The following is a 19,131-nucleotide window of genomic DNA, read 5'->3' on the forward strand; positions in this document are numbered from 1 at the left end:
TTAGATAACGGATGAAAGGAAATGAGAAAAACATTAAAAAACATGACTCTAAACTTAACAGAATTCCAAATGACAAAAACGAAGAATGGCTACAGTAAGATCAGCGATTGCAAAGCATCTCATCACAATATTTCCACGTTGAAAAGTTATTGAAATGTAGAACATAAGAAGACCACCGACCAGTGGGACGTAGATGTCGTTCTGAAAAAGGAGGGGGAAATAAAAGATAACCATGCTATTCTAGGTTTCTTGCCATGCACTAATTCATGAACCTACCTCCTTGTCGCTGCGTAGAATCGAGGCTTGGATGAAACTCATTTGATTCCGTGGAAGGCAAAAATCCGGGTCATTGAATGATAACCACTTCATGCTGAGCTGATATTAACTGTCAGGACGGTATTCGGTAACGTTTTGATGCCAGAAAACAAGAGGTGAAGAGGATTTATTGAGAATTGTGACTGGACTAGTGAACATGTGAAAATAGCTTGACTAGAGAATCAGAAGGTGGGACTAGAGAAGCAAAATAGAGATTTTGTGATGTAACGAGATCAGAGAATCGAGTGGTAGTAAACTACTATATACAAAAAATATGAGATTTAAAAAAGGTTAGTCTTGAGACATCATGCCAGAATCAAAGAATCACTCAGTCCACCATGAGCAGGCAATGAAAATCAGAATGACGAGAAACAGAGCAACAACTGCTCTGGCAATGGTTTCGCACTGAAATAAGAACAATAAGCACATAAAATAACGGATATGACTTGGTAGGCGGAACTGAAGCGAGATCATGCAAAACGTTTTGAGTTTAATATTAAATTAAATGTTGATTAATTTTTGGGTGTCAAGTGTTATGTGTCTTCTGAATTTTATATGAATAATTGTGAATTTTCAAGGAGGCAGCTTGAGTGTTACTTGTGAGATGAGTAAGTTTGACAAATTTCATGAAAGTTAACGCTAAGTTTTAGTTTTAAAGTTTAGTATTACACCAGATTATGAAACAAAATAAAACTACATTTCAATTTTTCTTTTTTTTCTGACCAGATTTTCGCTGAACACAAAAGCAATAAAAACAAGCAGAATACTAAACAGCTCTAACTTACAGAGTGTTCAGGATGCTCACCGCCAATGGAAGCAGTACTAGCTCGAGAAACCGATTTACCTGGTGACTCGTCCCCAGTATTCCTGAACTCGAGCGGCTAGAAAAGTGTTTTTTGGAATACCAGTCGTTTTACTCCCGTTTGCTTAGGAAAATGACACCTCTGAACTTTCTACACTTACAAATCCGTGCATTTTGACCTGCTGCTCCACGATATCCTCTTCTTTTTCCTCTTCCGGGTCCGTTGCGTACTCATCGATGTCCATTTCGAATTGGATCGAGTTGAGGGAGCTGATTGTCTGAAAGTCTTCATTCATATTCTGCTAATTCCCGGAAATCCTACCGTAGTGCTGACGAATGGTGACTCCAGCAGGTTGTACTCAACATGTTCGGTAGATTCAGCCATGATTGTTACCTGTTGAAAAAGTTGAAAAATCGATCGAAATTTTTGGAAAAAAACTAGTCACAAGAGATAAATGACCAGGTATCAAACCTGTGAATGGAGTTATGAAATAAAAATCGGAGAGTTTTGATAAAAAAACGATTCACAGTAAATAGTACATAACAAGAAACAGTTTACAACAATTTACGATAGATCTTCAATTCTTCTTGTGCTCTCCATCCTTCTGGCCTTCCATCTTCCTATACTTGAGCTTCCGCTCGCATGGATCGTCCCACGGATCGTGTGGGCGCTTGAGCGGAGTGCTCTCCCAGAGAAGCTCCTCGCGAGCAACGTGCTCGTCCTCCTGAAAATCGTATAAACTGGTTTTTATTAATTAATTGATATTTATATGAAAAAATCTGAAGTATAGTTCACAAAATCGCACCTGGTGCTCTGGAGGAGCATTCTCATTGTCCGTTTCGGACATCATGGATCCCTCCCAGGAGTTTTCAACTCCTCTCTCCCAGGGGACATTGACCCGTCCGTTCCGAGTGTCATCCATGTCTTCTTCTGAAACATGGTGATATGAGTGAGCTCACTTTTTCAGATTCCCTTTACAAATCACACCACCAAACCCAAAAAATAAAAACTAGGACAAACTCAACCAAATATTACACAACAGAGGTACAAAACAACGCCCACTCACTTATTTCTGTATCATAAATTGTGGATACCGTAATCTGAACATTGAACTTTTTAGATTACACACTAGAACAAAATCTCATTGTTTTGCCCAAGTTTCTACATAACTGACCTATTCCTTGATCCGAGAAATCATCCGATAGTGCTCCACGAGGCCCCAACATTTGGTGATCTTCATCGTGAAGCTCTCTGTAATGAAATCGCAGTTTCTATCAAAATTCTATCATATCCAAGTTACCTTTCAGCGTCCATTCTTGTCGATTCCTAGCTCCGAGCTGTCAAAATGTAGATATATTAAAATAAGAATAGAATACGAATGTAATTAAGTTCAAAGATAAAAAAGGCAGGTTGTGAAACCCACGTGAGTAGTAAAATTTCTGTAATAAATTAAAATCATGTTATTACTAAGCAAGCGGAAAGAATGACGAATTTGGAAAAATGGAAAAGTTATGACTTGAGATCAGGAAAAAGGAGCAAAAGAGAAGCAGAGAAATGAAAAATTGGTGCGTTGGAGATGGTACGACAAATCATAACTTTTTAGTAGATATACGGTTTTTTGAACAATTTTAGCTACATCGTACCACGAAAGTTATGATTTGGCAGACCTACATAAAAGTAGAATGACGCACTATGAATTTTGAGAATTTAAAAATATATAACTAGAAAAAATGAAGAGGAGATCAAAAGGAAAAGAGATCAGGAAAAAGGAAAAAAACAGGCAGAAAAATGAAAAATTGGAGCGATGGAGATGGTACGCCAAATCATATTTTTTAGTAAAATGATGTCTTATAGTTTGCCGGCGTGGCTCTACCGTCACCGACTTTCTACCACCACCAAAGTGGTGGTGCCACGATTTGGTCCTTGAGCTCGACGACCTTACCCTGAAACACAAGTTCATATATCTCGAATCTTGCATCCAATTTCCTACGTTATACAAGATGTACTTCATGTGTTGTCCACAGCTTTCGCAAAAACGTGGAATCTGAAAAAATGAGTGATTATTTAGAAATTTTCAATTTTATTGAAAACTACTAACCGATCTCCAAACGTTGTGGAACTGCTTATCAATTCCAGTGATTTTGAAATGCTTCTTGAACTGGCAAGCATGATGGAGAATGTCGATGTGGCCGTTCTTGTCCTGGAAGTTTAGATGGAGTAAAGAATGGGTACTACTGCAGAGTTATTGACTTTCAGAATCAAATAGGTCTGTGCTGTTTCTAGAACTGGTTTCTATCTTTTTCCGATTAATTTCGATCTGGCAGTGTCTTGTATCTAGTAAAAACGTGCGAGCCGAGCTTTTCACTATTCTACCGTAACCCCATAGCAACTTACCACTGTCCATGTTGCATCTGGTGGATGGTCGACCACCTTGATTGGTCCGGGTGATGTCTCCACAGTTCCCTTAACTTTCCGTTGCTCTTTTTGAACCTTTTTCTGTAAAAAAATACAATCATTTTTAGATCACCAAAGATACAGTAAACATACACGACCCATCTTGGCAAATGTCGTCGTACCAAAACCGAACCGAAAAAGGGATTGTTTAGCAAAAAATAGAAAGAAGGGTAAAATTATAAGAAAATATATGAGATGGTGACAAACCTATACACAGTAAAACTTAGAACAATTTTGAATTGTCGACAGCTTTTATCATAGAAAATGTTAAAAAGAGGAATTTGAAAGTTCGGAGAGGAAGGATCGAAAGAGAGAGAAAAAAATAGAATCGATGCGTTTTCAGAAAGAGATCATTGCATACAGTAGTACAGTAGTACCGTTGTACAATAGTATGAATCGGGATGAATTCGAGATAGAAAAAATTATTTGGACAAGGATATCAGCGAGATTTTATAGAGGATGCGTATTAAACGAGAATTCCAAAAAAAATGGAAAGATGGCGGACCAGAGTGTTCAGGATGACTTGGATATTGCTTCATATTTTCTGGGATGTTTTTTCTTCTGAAAACACATCACTATTTTTGTTTTAAGGAGAGATGGTCGTGCTCATAATCTGAATTTCGGTAAACTCACTTTTTCCAAACAGTTTTTTGAGTTAGAAGTAGTTGTTGAATGAGCAGAAGCAGACAAAGAAGACATTCTTTCGCAGGCGGTTGAAATCTATGAAAAAGGGTTACAGTAATCTTCTACTTGAAACCACGCCCCCTTTATCTGATTTTAACTTCCCCCTAAACTACAAATAAAGAAGAAAAAGGTAAATCGTCTAATGGCATATCTACAATTTTCGGATCTCAATGTAAACGAAGAATCTTACATTTTTTGTCCGAGAAAAAACATTTTTGTACTTTTATGATGCGGTTTTCTTCCTCATCTTTCTGACTTACTATTTGAACACATAGGAAGACATTTTCGGATAAAGGAGAGAGATTTGGTTGAGAAATGGGAGTTGAAGGAGCAGGCGGAGCGGTCGGTGAGATGGGTGAGGTGAGGTCCTGAAACATTAAGGTACATGTCAAATCGTTTCACTGTCAAACATCTAAGATTTGATTTGATCCCTTCTAGAAAAATAGAAAATGTTTTCCTGAAAATTTCCACAAGAAGGCTCAATGAAAAAGGGCTAATACGAAAAATAACTGACTCTGCACACTAATGGTTTGACTTTATTGCCACCAGATGAGGACGGGTCTTGAGAAGTAAATGACATTTCGCCAAATTAAAGAATGAGATTTGAACGAGCAGAAGACAATGAGACTCCTAATGTACCCTCATTCAAAAAAGGCGGCGTTTGAGAAACGCGGGGTATTCACTCACTACAATTCATTTGATGTATGTATGAATTTGAACGGGGGCAGTCTCAGAGCAGAGAAATTTCAGGGTTGACGTGATAAGTGGAAAACTAAAACTAGAAACTCACATTTTTTACATGACTTCAACCATTGGGATGTAGCAGCCGCTGCTGAAGCGAACACCATCCTTGAGGTACTCGAACTTGTAAAATTCGAGTCCATATTTCTTTGCTGCAATGGGGAAGGAGGTCTGAAAATGTAATCCTTGTTTATGTATACATCCTGTTGGAGGAAACTTACAATGGCGATCTGCAGAGCGCGTGGTCCCTCAATTGGTTTGACTACCTCGGTAGACTGAAATCAGTTTTTTTAGTCAGAGAAGGGATCCATGGGAATTTGAAACTTACGGTGCCGACGGACCAATTTCGTTCGAAATACGGGCTCTGTTCCAAAATCGGAGGCCCATAAAAAAATCGGAGGCCCATGGCAGAATCGGAGGCCCATGGCAGAATCGGAGGCCCGTAAAAAAATCGGAGGCCCATGGCAGAATCGGAGGCCCATAAAAAAATAAGAGGCCCGTAGCAGAATCGGAGGCCCGTGGCAGAATCGGAGGCCCATGGTAGATAGAGAATGTCATTTTTTATAAATGATGAAAAACTCCCTTATAAGCATCTGAAGTAGTGCAGAAGTCTGAAAACCATGTTGTAACTACATGATGCGCAAAGCTGATTTTTTTTTCATTCATTGCTAATTATAACAGATATTTTTTAACACATTTATCTACCCGAAGAAAGTGACATATTTATGTGAATAATTGTTAAAGGAAAAAAATGGGAAGCAACTACAGTGCGTCCAATTATTTTAAGACACCCCCCTACATCGAAGGTACCGAGAAAATGGGATGTGTTCTGGAAAAACTGTGAATGTAGTTCGATTCAGAATGGTTGAAAACCCCTACAAACAAATTTCGAGAAAGAATACCTAATTCTGAGCACGTGACCTCAAAAAAACACTTTTTTGGCCGAAAAAAAAATAAAAATGATAAGACACCCTCGATTTTTTCGATTTTTCACGCATATCACTAGTAAGAAAGAGCTTTAAAACATTATTGATTATTCAAAAACACAAAAAAAAAACAATGCACAGTTCAATAACTGGTCTCTACTCCATTGTTCTGAATATTTTCAGTCAACCTATATGCACATCCTAAGAAGATATCAATCGTCAAAGTGATTCCTCGCAGTTGTTGCCCTTTTTCAGTGCTAAAAGGAAAACTTTTGGAGCTGTTTACATAGATTGCCTGTAACATCTTAGGATGTGTCCGTATAAAAAAGTTGTCAACTACAAAAATAAAGCTCTATTTGTGATCTATACAATCCACAACGAATCAATATTGTGAGACTATCAGAAAGGCTGTCTCACAGTCACAAAGTTGACCATTTTCAACTAAAAACTGCAATTGTCGTTGGAAGCATGAAATATAGGTTGACTGAAAATATTCAGAACAATGGAGTAGAGACCAGTTATTGAACTGTGCATTGTTTTTTTTTTGTGTTTTTGAATAATCAATAATGTTTTAAAGCTCTTTCTTACTAGTGATATGCGTGAAAAATCGAAAAAATCGAGGGTGTCTTATCATTTTTATTTTTTTTTCGGCCAAAAAAGTGTTTTTTGAGGTCACGTGCTCAGAATTAGGTATTCTTTCTCGAAATTTGTTTGTAGGGGTTTTCAACCATTCTGAATCGAACTACATTCACAGTTTTTCCAGAACACATCCCATTTTCTCGGTACCTTCGATGTAGGGGGGTGTCTTAAAATAATTGGACGCACTGTAGTTGCTTCCCATTTTTTTCCTTTAACAATTATTCACATAAATATGTCACTTTCTTCGGGTAGATAAATGTGTTAAAAAATATCTGTTATAATTAGCAATGAATGAAAAAAAAATCAGCTTTGCGCATCATGTAGTTACAACATGGTTTTCAGACTTCTGCACTACTTCAGATGCTTATAAGGGAGTTTTTCATCATTTATAAACAATGACATTCTCTATCTACCATGGGCCTCCGATTCTGCCACGGGCCTCCGATTCTGCTACGGGCCTCTTATTTTTTTATGGGCCTCCGATTCTGCCATGGGCCTCCGATTTTTTTACGGGCCTCCGATTCTGCCATGGGCCTCCGATTCTGCCATGGGCCTCCGATTTTTTTATGGGCCTCCGATTTTGGAACAGAGCCGAAATACGTTTCGAAATAGGGGGTGTACTCCTTCTTGGTCTGAAATACATAGATTTTGATTCAAGTTTGAAACACTATTGAATTCTAACCAACTCCTGGGCCATTCCGTTTTTGTGGAGCTTGAAGACACACTGAAAAAAGCTCACGTATATACTCAAACCTATAAAGTTAATGATTACCCTTGTCACTTCCAGACCAAGAACAATAAGGCCTTCATCCAGTCGTTGCACTGGTCCCCGTCGCAGAGACAAGATTTCCCTGGTGACGATAGGGAAGGTGTTTGGGGGACGGTCCTGGTTGAGTAGATTGACCCGTTTCAGCTCCGGAGAGGCTTCACTTTCGTCGGAAATGTACATCATTTTGAAAGCGAGATTGGAAAAGAGCTGAAAAAATTGTTTAAAACTGCACATGCTGAAATATACAGACAGTGAGAGATATAAAAATTGGTGTTAACCAATACAGACAATAAAGGAATATAATTCAAAACAGTAGTGATAAAAGTTAAACGTTTTATGAAAACAACCGTAGTGATGTGGGTCCATAGAATTAATGATACTGATTTTGGGAGCATTACGAAAAGACATTATATGCCTGTGAGCTCCCGAAATAAGTATCATGGCAAGAGGAAAGATGAAGAAGAAAAAGTGAATTAAAACAAAAGATTAGTGCGGAAACAATGAAAAATTAGGTGATATTTATAAAAAATGTGTGGCTACCCGTTAAGACGACTTCCCCTCTTCCTCCTCCTGCTGCTTCGGTCCCTTTCCCAAGCCAGGGCCAGACACCTCGGCAGGCTTGGTGGCCGTCTTGATTCCAAGGCAGCTCTCCCAGCTTTCCGAGCTGATGTGCTCGAGGACGTAGAGTCCGTCCCGGAGCTTCTGAAAAATGTTCACTCTGATGAGATTATCCCTGAACGTTTCTGTTTGTCCCTCCAAAACAAGAGCACCCGAATTCTAGACAAATTTTGAAAAGTTCACCGGTAATTCGGTCTTCCTCAACACTACCTAATCATCAACTTTCATCTCTCTCTATTTCCCTTCCAGACAGGGAAGTCTTGTTTTTCTTAGTGCCTTTACTTCATATTAGTTTACTTGACTAGTGTACCTGTTTGAAGAACATCTGATTCAAAGTTTTAATCGAATTAGGTACGGTAAGATGACAGGTAATGAATAGGAAGTTTGATACTAATTGATAAAAGTATTCTGCAGAGAACACAAATTTTTTACTGCTTGTCTAGAAGTCATTTTCTCATATTTTGATACCAATTATCACTTCTTCTTTAACAATTAATTATATTCAATATCATTTCACCCGAAAAGGTTTCACTATATCAATCAGTGTGTAGTTTTGAAACCATTTCGAAAAATACACTTAAAAAACAGGAAACAAAACAAACTCAAAACTTTATTGGTCTATATATCTCTACTTAAAAACGCTGCAGAATTTCCAAAAAAGTGGATGGAATTGATTACGTTTCTTGGCTGCCAGTATTTTGTTAAAAATGAGAATTCAGAAATGAAAACGGACAAAAAAAATCAAAAAATTAAAACAACAATTTTCTGTAATTACGCACCGCTCGGAGTATCGAGACATTTTCAAGAATCTTTTATTGCTATTTTCTCGATAGTTTTTCAAAATCAGCTAGTCATCTCGATAGACACACACTGATATCCACAATTTTCTACTCCATCTTTTCCCCCACTTCCCCACCTGAACCGCTCGCCTCGTTTGTTACCGTACCCCTCCCTCTAAACACCAAAGGAGGTGCGTTTGTCGGCAGACTAGCGACTAGCGCAAACACTATTTTACGAGTTTTCAGCTGTTTTCCCTGAGAAATACGTTTTTGAGACTACAAGACCTTCAATGCGCTCTATCACCCCTATAATGTTCACATTTCTGGCGGCCTACTCGGGAATGGAGCGCATAAAAAAACGGGTATTACATGATATCATAATATGCGGAACTCTTTTGCGCTAATGTAAGTTGACACCCACCCATTCTCGGGCCCCAACATTCACTCACCATCATTTTCTCTTTCCTGTTCAGGTTGGCGAAGAGATGCTCAATTAGATCCACTCCTTCCGGGATCTCATCAAGGACTTCTTTGGCTTTCTGGAAAACATTTGTTACTAATAGGAAAATATTAATGAACAAACCTGAAGTCCAGTCCATCCGGTGACTTGGTCTTTCGTCTCTGAAAAAAACGAATATTCCGTTGGAACTGATTTCTTGAAAACTATTTTCGACCTGTGCTCTGCATGATAGAGAGAAGACCCAGTGGTGCCCCGCCTCGAAACAAAAAAGAGGGGGGAGGGGAAATCCGAACAGAATACAGAGGGTGTTGAATGTTTTGTATGTATACTGAATCAAGTACAAAAGAAAAGAAGAAGACACAGATGTAGGCTCTTCTTCCCCTTTTTGTGGAGATACATACGAGAATTTCAAATGGCACCTGACTAACATTATGTGACGGGAATGAGGATACTGAATAGTGAAATCGGAAGTGGAGCTGTTCTAATTTTCGAAGGGAAAAAAAACGGTGTTTTTTTTCTATAGTTGCAAAAACGTGTAGGATTGTTGGCACCGTACCTACTGACTCTATTTCTAATGTGTTCATAGTTTTTTGAAGCAAAAATTGGTTTTTTTATGGCAACCTGAATAGAAGACAGTTCTGGCTTAGAATACGTCAACTCGGCAATCATAATATTTAGCCACAAAATGACACAGCTGAAAACGAGTGCTACAGTAATCATCAAAATTTTTGAATTTCCCAAATATTTTGAATTTTAAGTTATGGTGAAAATCGCTAGGAAATTTAAAAAAACTACTATTTCCACGCAAAAGATTACGGTAGCGCTCGTTTCCAACTGTGTTGAATGACGTCAATTTTGTGGCGCAGTATCATGATGGCCGAGCTGACGTATTCTAGGCCAGGACTAATTTTTTTTCAGATACCATTTTAGATATTTTGGGGACGAACCCATCGCGTAGTTAGATTACATAAACTTTTGCAAAACCAAGACGACTAGGTCCCCACGAGAAGATGTCAATGAGAGTGCGCGTCCCCCTGCTTGCTCGCTCAACCCCCAAAAACACGAAAAACTTTTTTCTTTTTTCTAACTGGATGGCTGAGCCCCACCCACTACCATAGACCCTCAAAAAAAAGAAAAAGATTTTTTTCAAACGTATGTTGATATTTCCCTCCCATTCAATGAAGGACGTTGCTACACCCCCGGAGAAAAAAAACAAAAGAGGTTGGAGAGGGAAATAACAATTCGAATTGCTTCATAAGGCCAAAGTTCAAGTATAGAATGCTTACGGTATAAAAATTCAAGTTTCAACTTACTCATTTCAAGATTAGGATGAGTCGATGATACGGAGATGGAAGTTTCTTCTGGAAACGTAAAAATGAGAGAAATAAGAGAAAAGGTGTATAGAAATGATCTTATAGGATAAAGAACCAAGTTCTAGAAATTGCGTGTATGCAACTCGTGAGCAATTTTCGTTAAAAACCTAAGGATACAAAGTTTTTGAGAAGGGGAACAAAAAACTAACTAGTAGATTAACTCTATATGGCTGGATTCAAATAATTGGCGCCTAGACCTTGCCTTCCCTCAATCTACATAAAGTTTTCAATTGACCTCTAACATAAGAAAAATGTTATCAGAAGAAGAAAAAGGAGAGAAAGAACTAAGGAACCAGAGAAACGAAAAAAAAACGCGGAGAGACAATCACTCTGGTCATTGGTCGTCCTCCTCCCCTACAGTATGAAAATATGAGTCAACCATCATTGAAGAGGAAAAAATGCGGAGTCATGGAGAAGTCCGATGCAAAAGTGCCTGTCTTTGCACTTACAATATTCAAATGCATGGTCATCGATAAATGTGCCGTGCAACTCGATGGTTTAGATGGGCGAAGAGGGACGGAAGAAGAGGGGTCTAGGTAGCGATAAGTTCTAGATTTTTTAGATTCAGATGATACAAATAAAATCAAAGGTGTGCCAGCTCAAATACCGACCGAGAGGAATACAAAGTGAAAGGGAGGATAAATGATTTCATTTCACTTCTGCGTTATCCTTACCAAACTGGTCACCCACTAATACCCCTAAACATCAACTTACAGATTTACAGCATTGGCACGAAATTCTCCAATGAATTACCATTTTGGGAACTAATATTGATCTGCCCCGATTGACACAAAAGAGAATGTGCCCCACTCGCCGCATCCCATCAAATCTGTGTCTCCCTTTTTTTCCCTCCATTCCCCCCTTTTTGTCTCATTACCGACACCCATTTCGGCGGGAGCACAACCAATTCGGTGGGAATGGGTGAAATGGACACTACGCCCGCGTAAAACTATAGACAGTGCTGATGTGATGTCATAGAGAAGTTTTTAGAGATAGGAGTTGTAACGTACGGCAAAAATCGAATGAAGGAGTTGTAGACGGAGGAACTTATAGAAAAAAGAGAAATCCACTAGGCTATGATAGCAGTGTAGCAACAAATGAAAGGCTATCGGAATATCGCGTGATAGAACAAAATTCTGAAAAATGGAATATCTGATCAGATATGAATCATCGGAATAAAAAGGTGGAACAGGCTGGAAACAGAAAAACAATTTAAAAACAATCGAAACAGTACAAACGGAATTTTTATGAAATGTAATTCAAAATACAGTTTCGTTTCTCTTTTTCAATCTGGAAGTCTCCGGGATGGAATCTTCTAAAAATGAAAAATTATTTTGAAGATAGAGCTCACAGGAGTAAAAAAACGAATTTAAAAAGTCGTTATGACCCTGTCATCGAAAGTGATCAGGTGATACCACAAATTTAACAACATACCTTTTTCATTAATGGTTTTGCTACGTAGATGGTAGTTGGAGTTCATCGTGACTTCCAAACAAAAATTTAGATGACCTCTGAGTAATTGAGAACAGTCGACTGAAAACTTTCAAGGGGCGGTCGTCAGCACCAATTGAAGCTGTGGATGACATGTGATGTGTACACGGACCGCCAGAAATTCATTCTTGTGCACGCCCACAAACATTCTCTAACAAGATGTGATGAAGATGTTGACGACTGTTTTCGAGTTGACCTTAGAACAGATGCGCGATTGTAAATGATATTGTGTTTCGAATATGAACTTGAGCGGCTGAAAAGTTGCGCGAGTGTGTATGTAGTGTGTGCGTCTGACCCTGTGATTCTCTGACCGTCTGGCACAACAATAATGAGAGAAAGTGTAATAAGAATTTACTAATTTAACCTATGTCAATGCTTTAATGAAATGTTGAGGAAAATGGGATATAGGTACAATAAACAGGGTTAGAATTAAGAAGTGAAAAAGTGCCCGAACGAGTAATTACAATAACACCGAAATTGAGATAACATGCAAGATTTGAAGATTTTAGTCGATTTTGATACAAATTATTTCCTCTTTGCTAAAAGTGGTTGTCAGCTCCTCTTTTAGATTGCTCTCCGATTGTTCCAGATCTCCCAAGCAATGTTTGTGGATCACCTGAAAAAAGAGAGATAAAATCCCACAGATTTCACACATTCCCCTTTTCCTCGTTCCGTTTTTCTTGGTATGAAATGGGGGAAAGAGGGCAAAAATCATGCAGCGAGGGGAGAGTTGTTTACTACATTTGAACGGTCAATGTTTTTGAAACATGGTTTCGACCTCTCACTCACTAGGGAAGGTCATAGAGTCAGTGTGTGCTTGTAGGACGACACATTTATCATTGGAAAGCTGAGAAAACGCTGATTTAAAATATGTATTTAGTTTTCGCCCACGAGGGCTCGGATTTGAGAAAAGTTAGAACAAAGTTCTGAAAATGACAATTTATTACCTTTCTGTTATTTTTTCTAAATTTTTCAGAATTTTGACCTAATTTCTCTCAACTAACAAACTTCGTATTTAGTTTTTGCCCTGGAGCCCTGGTATTTGAAAAATGAGGTCACAATTCTGAAAATCGTCAAAAAATTTCGAGTTTCAGAAAGGTAACAATTTGAAATTTTTAACAATTTTGACCTAATTTTTCTCGAACCCCAGGCGTCAAGGGCAAAAACTAATTTTTGAAATCAGCGTTTTATAATGATATTTGTATGTAGGTCACGTCCCATAACTCCAAACTGACTTCATGAACTTCCCTAGTCAGAACACTCATTTTTCTAACTGTAAACATTGAGAAACCGTGCTACACCTTATTGCTCACCCACACTCACTTTTCTGTTTATTCCAACCGAATTCTTAAAACGCCACGTCTCCCACTCATTATCATAGTACTCCTCCAACTGCTCTCTACAAACTTGACACTTGCGTCGTTGTAAGCCGTTTGTCATCACGTCTGTGACTTGATCCGCCTCTTCTGAATTCTCAACGGTTTCTGGAACCTTCTTCTTTACCAGCCATTCTTCTGTCGATGGATACCATTCTCGATGAGTTTTTCTTGATTCTTCATCTTGCCATTTCATTTTGCCCGGGATGTCCTTCAACCCTTCCTTAACGTGACTATCAACATGGTCCTGTGATTCTTTCTTCCTGAGGAACGGGTCGTTGAGCTTGAATTTGCAGAATGTGCAGAGATCTGGACGTTTTCGAAAGAGATCGTCGATTACTGATTGATTCCGATGACATTCCATAGTGTAGCGAACAGTGCAACTTTTCCAGATGTCGTCCTCCGAGCGCTCAGAGAAATTGTTCCCGTACTGTTGCATATTTCTGTACCGACATCTCTTGCATCCGCCCGGGTTTCTGTACATGTTCGTTTTTTTCACAATCGGAGGTCCACGCATAAACTTCTTGTAATTGTGATTTCTAATTGCAGTTGGTGGGAGTCCCCTCGCTCTCATAGTCTCACAGAATTCGATCCACGCAGCCTGTAAAACGTTCCTTACTTTTTTCCATCAGCGCGCGCATACACACACAAGCAACTCACAAAAATCACTTGTTCATCCGTCTCCTCATATTTCTCCTCTCTCGTTGCGGTATAGAGAGCGATGGTCTCCTCATCTGCTACGTTTTCCTCAGGACAAACGTCAATGTGCTGGTTGACTCCTTCTTCCGTTGGAGGGGACTCTGGTGTTAACAAGTGCTCTCTCAGATAGTCAGGGACATGACTGTTACGCATACTTTCAAGGAGAAGACAAATTCGCGGTGTGAGCTGAAAACATGAGAATTTAGCAAAACGAAAGAGAAAAACCAGGAATTCGTCCGGGTCCGAAAATGGGAACTCATTTTTCAACGAATTTTTTTGAAAACTTCCAAAAATTTAGAGTAAAACTGCTTAAATTACCAACCTTCTGATAAAATTTTTAATTTTTAGTCGAACACTAGACTTTTTTCAGAATATTTCGACTTTTTTCAATACATGTTTAAAAACGGGCCGAGTGGGTCGGACGGAGAATGATTTGGATTTCAGCCCGGCCCTGCCCGGTCTTGTGACTTGACAGGAAACAACTGAAAATCTTACTAATTCATTCAAATTCACAATCGTGTTAACTTCAACATTTCGTTTCTCTGGACCGTTTCCTGATATGCTTTTCGGATAGAACGGGGTATCGGATAAAGATGTTGAAGGTGCTTTCTAAATTACTCACTTAAAAATTATCACAATGGAGCAACAAACTAACTCACCGAGAAAGTAGGAGAGAGACACAACAGTTTTGGAGGTGACACGTAACAGGAACATTCTGAAGAGCATTCCGGCTTCTGGTCAAAGCGAGATTTTCGTTTTTTGCGAGAATCAGCCAATTCCATTGACATTTCTGAAACTAGAGAGAGAAAAAGTTATTGTTTCTTAATTTTTTTGAAATAAAACAAAGATTTTACGGGAGACGACTCGGAAACGCAAGAGAGAAAGAAGATTTTTAATAGTTTCCACACGGCGTTCATATTTCAAATACATCAAAAGTTACAATGGATCTAACGGAAATCAATGAGAGAGAAAAAAGGAGGCAAATGGCGAAAAAATTAAGGATTAAGGAATATACATTTCTTGTGAACGGTGGTAGATGAATGTTGCGCAAATCGAGTAGTAAATTGAAGAGAGACACAGATAGAGAGAGAAAAACAAAAAAGACTGTATGCACAGAATCATAAAATGCAAATCGTTAGATATTTTTCTCGCGAGTCAGCCATCCCAAAAGTTATTGATCATTCGAAAAAAAGAGAAAGAGATCGTAAAAGTATAGCGGGTTGGTTTCTGAAAATAAAAAGATAATAAAAGATAAATGGTAGAAAGTACCAAAAAATGATGATAATGAAATTAATCGACTAATGCATATAATAATTGATTTATAAACGGATATGAACACATTTTTTCTACAAGAGAGAGGGTAACGCGTTAGCATAAACAACCGCACATCGGTGTCAAGGCACACCGGGCCGGTGGTAGAGAGGATGGGAGAGGGGAACGTGCGCTTTTTTCCTTTTTCCAAGCTCCGGCTAATTGCAGATGTCGGAAGAGGGTAATGGGTTTATAACCGATATAACGAGCAATAGCCATTACTGTTGAAAAGGGAAATGTTATCTCATGTACGTTAATCTTGGAACAAAAAAGTCAAATTCATCTTTAGAAGTTCAAAAACAATTTTGCAGATTGAATGAAGTCACCCGAAGAAAACGTAAACTTTTATGTATTTTCAATAAATCAGAGCACTTGCGCTCACACTTGATTAGTTTCACAAAAAATGCAAGTTTATGGGGTCCTCGTGTTCTCTTCACTTTCTTCTGGAAAAATAAAAATTCTGAATAAAATACACTCTGGAGAATGTATATTTTGATTAACTTTTTCTATCGGAGCAAAAGTTTTCCAAAATTGGAGAAAGGGGTTTGCAGAGAACTGAATAAGTTTTGTCAAGTACCTGACCTGAAACAAGGGTACTGGTTAAAGTCACTTTGATTCCAGATTTCGGTTTGTTCCTGTTCCTTTGATCCAATTTTTAAATATCCTAAAGAGAAATGTGTTTTGTAGAAAACTGCAAAAACGGGGGCGTGTCTTTGAGTGTACTGTGGCGCAGCAAAAGTAACATGTGCACATTTTAAAAGGAAGAAGGGATACATGTGTACAGTTTTGATTTGGTGTCACTATACATTTATTTGATCTTATTTCCTTACGATGTTCAATCTTCTCAAGAAGAATTTTCATATCCACAGCTAACAAGAGAAGTCTTTAGAGGCGCCATTTTCAAACAACCTTTAATATAGTTTGTAGGTATTTTTGACCACAAGGAGTCCATTTCTGCAGTCAAAACCTGCAGTCAAAAAAAAAGCCGAGTTGTGAGCTCTCATATTTTTCATCTGGTCAAGCTTTTTTACATGGAATTCCAAATCGACAAGTATACGCAAGATATTTTTATTTTTACGAGCACAGGTAAGCCGCTGAGGAACACAAACCGCGCGGTGGCGTATATACCGCCGATTTGGAATTCTATGTAATAAAGCTTAACCATATGAAAAGTTTGAGAGCTCATAACTTGGCTCTTATAGACTTTTTGCAGGTTTAGACTGCAGAAATGGACTCCCCATTGTCGAAAATACCTATAACCAAATTTAAAGGTCGTTTGAAAGTGGCGCGTTTTGTCTGAGGCGCTGTTCGTAACGGTTTCGAAAAGGGAAGAGACACTAAGCCAACGGGCAACAACAAAACTGGCGTGGTCTGGACAGCGTCCGCCGCTTTAGACCATTCGGAAATCATGAAAGACCAGCCGAATGAACCACCTAAGGCGAGACAGACAGCCTGGTCAAAAATAATCGAGAAAGTCCAAACCGCTCTTCCTTTGGTATTCCTTTGGTATATTTAAAAAATGATGCGACAATTTTAGAAACTTCTCAAATTCAGCATTTTCTCTGCAATTGAATTACATGTTGTGGGTTCTTGTGCTCCCTCTTCCGTACAACAAAACGACTGCAAAAAAGTGGTGTGTCTTTGAGAGTACTGTGGCGGGATAAGAGTAACAGGTGCACAAAAAAAAGAACACATGTGTTCAATTTTCTCTCGATGTTCAGTTTACTCTTTGATACATCCATTTCACCTCATTACTCTACAATTTTCACATTTTTCAAAAAGCATATCTAAATCCACAGCAGTCGCCAAAGGAACATCTTTTTTTAATTTTGTTATACAGAAAATAGTACCAGAGCGGTTTGGGGAAGCCATAGGGCCAAGTCACATAGTGCTTTTCTTCATTTATTGGAAAATGTTGTGATTGTTTCAGAAGAATTGTCTGCAATGGTATTAAAAGAGATTATGGATGCGATTTCTTTGATCTAGTGTGTTCTGTGTTTCAGATCTTTGTTTCCGTATTCATTTCGGTTTTTTAAGTGTTTATAACAAAATTCAAAGTTTCGGCCACTTAAAGAATTATCGTTTCCTCATGAGCTCTTTTTGCAACATCAACTTTTGGCTTATATATTAGACTTGTTCGGGAAGTATAAGTTCAAGAAACCACTATGAAAAAAGAAGCGTATCTTTGAGAGTACTGTAAAGGCGTAAGTGCACATTTTGATTTGAAACTTTGATTTTCAGAAGTTTTTCTACCTTTTCTGATCTTTTCCCAATACCATTCTGTGCTCCAAGTCCAACGTATATTCTCTCATTTCCTTCATTCATTGCTAATATCAAATAAGTCAGTAAACTAAATTCAAATCTAAATAATTACGGATTTCACCTCTTCTTTTTGGAAGTTTTTCGAAAAACTTTATTTCCAAAAATGTCCAATTCTGAGCGGAGTCAACCTGAAACTCTTCCAGCGATACAAATTTTCTTTTATCAAGTAACGATTTCCTTGATTGAGGACTCTTTCGTTCTAGAAGTATGGGAGAGGGCGTCCCTTTGAGTGTACTGTGTAAGCGAGTAACATATGTGCACGTTGGTAACAGAATGGACACATGTGTTCAGTTTCCATTTTATTCCTGGCGATCCTTTCCATAATGTAAGCAAATTCATTTAACCTCATTTTTCTGCGATTGTTACTCTGCTCAACAAAAAAATATCTATGAATGGATACAACTAAGATCAAACAATGATTTTTCTAAGAAATAATAGTGCTGGAAAGATTTGGGAAAGCCATAGGGCCAAGACACATCATTTTTCCATTCTAAAAATTGAAAAATGTTGTGATTGTTTTGAAAAGGTTGTCTGAAAAAGCTTTTTTTTAACTTTTGCAATCTTTGTGCAATGGAAAGATTTTGCGTGTTTTGTGTTTTTCATGTTTCTTTCCAATTTTATTTCGGCTCCCAGATCCGTTTCTAACTAAACTAAAAGTTTTGAGTTCCAGTAGTCTCTTTCTCTCATAACTTCCCTTCGTCATCTCATTCACTCTTGATATCGAATTACTCTGAGATCGAATAGAAACCTTGAGAAATGTGCAGAATGTTAAAAAAATTACGTTGGTTGCAACATTTGCATGTCGTCTTCCCTCTTCCCCTTTCTTCTCTTTTCTCGATTCGTTTTCTTCCCCACTCTCACTTCATTTTTTATTCTTCAGAAACAAACCAAACGAAAATATGTCCGAAAGCCTTCGTGACCTCTTCCAACTGCTCAAGGAAAGTTTAGCGAGAGATGAGAAGATGTCAGAAGAGATTCGTGTTATCTACCAGGTAAAATTGCTTATTTTTAGAATTAAAATTTTGACAAAACTAGTTTTCAGGACGAAGAGATCTCCCAGGTTCCCAAGGAGCAAGTGAAGCCGAACATGAGCCTCGAGGAACTTGTTGCAGCTCTCAAGGAGTGTATGGAAGACTCAATTGCTGCTATCGACAACAGCATTGATGCGGGATGCAAGATGAGTGTTAAGGTGAAAACGGTGGTCAAACGTTTTTGGATTTAAGTGCCCAACTAACTGAAAGTAGTTTTACATACAGTACACTGTAGTAAGATACACAATTTGACCTTGTTGATTTGAAAACGTTCAACTTTGAAAGAGTGTTACGGTATCAGTGGTTGTCCCAGAAAGTAAAAAATATTTAAATCATACAG

The 19,131-nt window shown here is 38.3% G+C and overlaps 9 protein-coding genes across 9 annotated transcripts; 1 reads left to right on the plus strand and 8 right to left on the minus strand.

Moving 5' to 3' along the window:
• Window positions 1-54: 54 nt before the first annotated feature.
• On the minus strand, window positions 55-369 carry GCK72_025698 (uncharacterized protein; the record flags this gene model as incomplete). The annotated part of the gene is made up of 2 exons (XM_053736448.1): window positions 55-201; window positions 277-369. 2 exons carry the CDS (start codon window positions 367-369, stop codon window positions 55-57), a joined length of 240 nt encoding a protein of 79 aa, XP_053580014.1.
• A 270-nt stretch (window positions 370-639) lies between these two features.
• On the minus strand, window positions 640-1,502 carry GCK72_025699 (uncharacterized protein; the record flags this gene model as incomplete). The annotated part of the gene is made up of 4 exons (XM_003106281.2): window positions 640-720; window positions 1,101-1,196; window positions 1,279-1,395; window positions 1,440-1,502. The coding sequence occupies 4 exons, from the start codon at window positions 1,500-1,502 to the stop codon at window positions 640-642; spliced, it is 357 nt and encodes a 118-aa protein (XP_003106329.2).
• Window positions 1,503-1,695: 193 nt separating this feature from the next.
• GCK72_025700 (uncharacterized protein) lies at window positions 1,696-2,344 on the minus strand (the record flags this gene model as incomplete). Its single annotated transcript, XM_003106289.2, has 3 exons — window positions 1,696-1,842; window positions 1,924-2,048; window positions 2,293-2,344. 3 exons carry the CDS (start codon window positions 2,342-2,344, stop codon window positions 1,696-1,698), a joined length of 324 nt encoding a protein of 107 aa, XP_003106337.2.
• Window positions 2,345-3,004: 660 nt separating this feature from the next.
• GCK72_025701 (uncharacterized protein) lies at window positions 3,005-3,674 on the minus strand (the record flags this gene model as incomplete). Its single annotated transcript, XM_053736449.1, has 5 exons — window positions 3,005-3,061; window positions 3,109-3,162; window positions 3,217-3,318; window positions 3,513-3,614; window positions 3,666-3,674. The coding sequence occupies 5 exons, from the start codon at window positions 3,672-3,674 to the stop codon at window positions 3,005-3,007; spliced, it is 324 nt and encodes a 107-aa protein (XP_053580015.1).
• Window positions 3,675-5,051: 1,377 nt separating this feature from the next.
• Window positions 5,052-5,403, minus strand: GCK72_025702 (uncharacterized protein; the record flags this gene model as incomplete). Its single annotated transcript, XM_053736450.1, has 3 exons — window positions 5,052-5,168; window positions 5,219-5,272; window positions 5,326-5,403. The coding sequence occupies 3 exons, from the start codon at window positions 5,401-5,403 to the stop codon at window positions 5,052-5,054; spliced, it is 249 nt and encodes an 82-aa protein (XP_053580016.1).
• Window positions 5,404-7,023: 1,620 nt separating this feature from the next.
• GCK72_025703 (uncharacterized protein) lies at window positions 7,024-7,514 on the minus strand (the record flags this gene model as incomplete). Its single annotated transcript, XM_053736451.1, has 3 exons — window positions 7,024-7,194; window positions 7,245-7,286; window positions 7,335-7,514. 3 exons carry the CDS (start codon window positions 7,512-7,514, stop codon window positions 7,024-7,026), a joined length of 393 nt encoding a protein of 130 aa, XP_053580017.1.
• A 360-nt stretch (window positions 7,515-7,874) lies between these two features.
• On the minus strand, window positions 7,875-9,857 carry GCK72_025704 (uncharacterized protein; the record flags this gene model as incomplete). Its single annotated transcript, XM_053736452.1, has 4 exons — window positions 7,875-8,033; window positions 9,178-9,267; window positions 9,312-9,349; window positions 9,749-9,857. The coding sequence occupies 4 exons, from the start codon at window positions 9,855-9,857 to the stop codon at window positions 7,875-7,877; spliced, it is 396 nt and encodes a 131-aa protein (XP_053580018.1).
• Window positions 9,858-12,557: 2,700 nt separating this feature from the next.
• Window positions 12,558-14,915, minus strand: GCK72_025705 (uncharacterized protein; the record flags this gene model as incomplete). The annotated part of the gene is made up of 5 exons (XM_003106258.2): window positions 12,558-12,668; window positions 13,376-14,029; window positions 14,089-14,313; window positions 14,623-14,736; window positions 14,787-14,915. 5 exons carry the CDS (start codon window positions 14,913-14,915, stop codon window positions 12,558-12,560), a joined length of 1,233 nt encoding a protein of 410 aa, XP_003106306.2.
• A 3,744-nt stretch (window positions 14,916-18,659) lies between these two features.
• Window positions 18,660-18,982, plus strand: GCK72_025706 (uncharacterized protein; the record flags this gene model as incomplete). The annotated part of the gene is made up of 2 exons (XM_003106257.2): window positions 18,660-18,752; window positions 18,803-18,982. The coding sequence occupies 2 exons, from the start codon at window positions 18,660-18,662 to the stop codon at window positions 18,980-18,982; spliced, it is 273 nt and encodes a 90-aa protein (XP_003106305.2).
• Window positions 18,983-19,131: the final 149 nt, after the last annotated feature.

This window comes from Caenorhabditis remanei, chromosome X (genome assembly GCF_010183535.1).
Source record: "Caenorhabditis remanei strain PX506 chromosome X, whole genome shotgun sequence".
Lineage (NCBI taxonomy): Eukaryota > Metazoa > Nematoda > Chromadorea > Rhabditida > Rhabditidae > Caenorhabditis > Caenorhabditis remanei.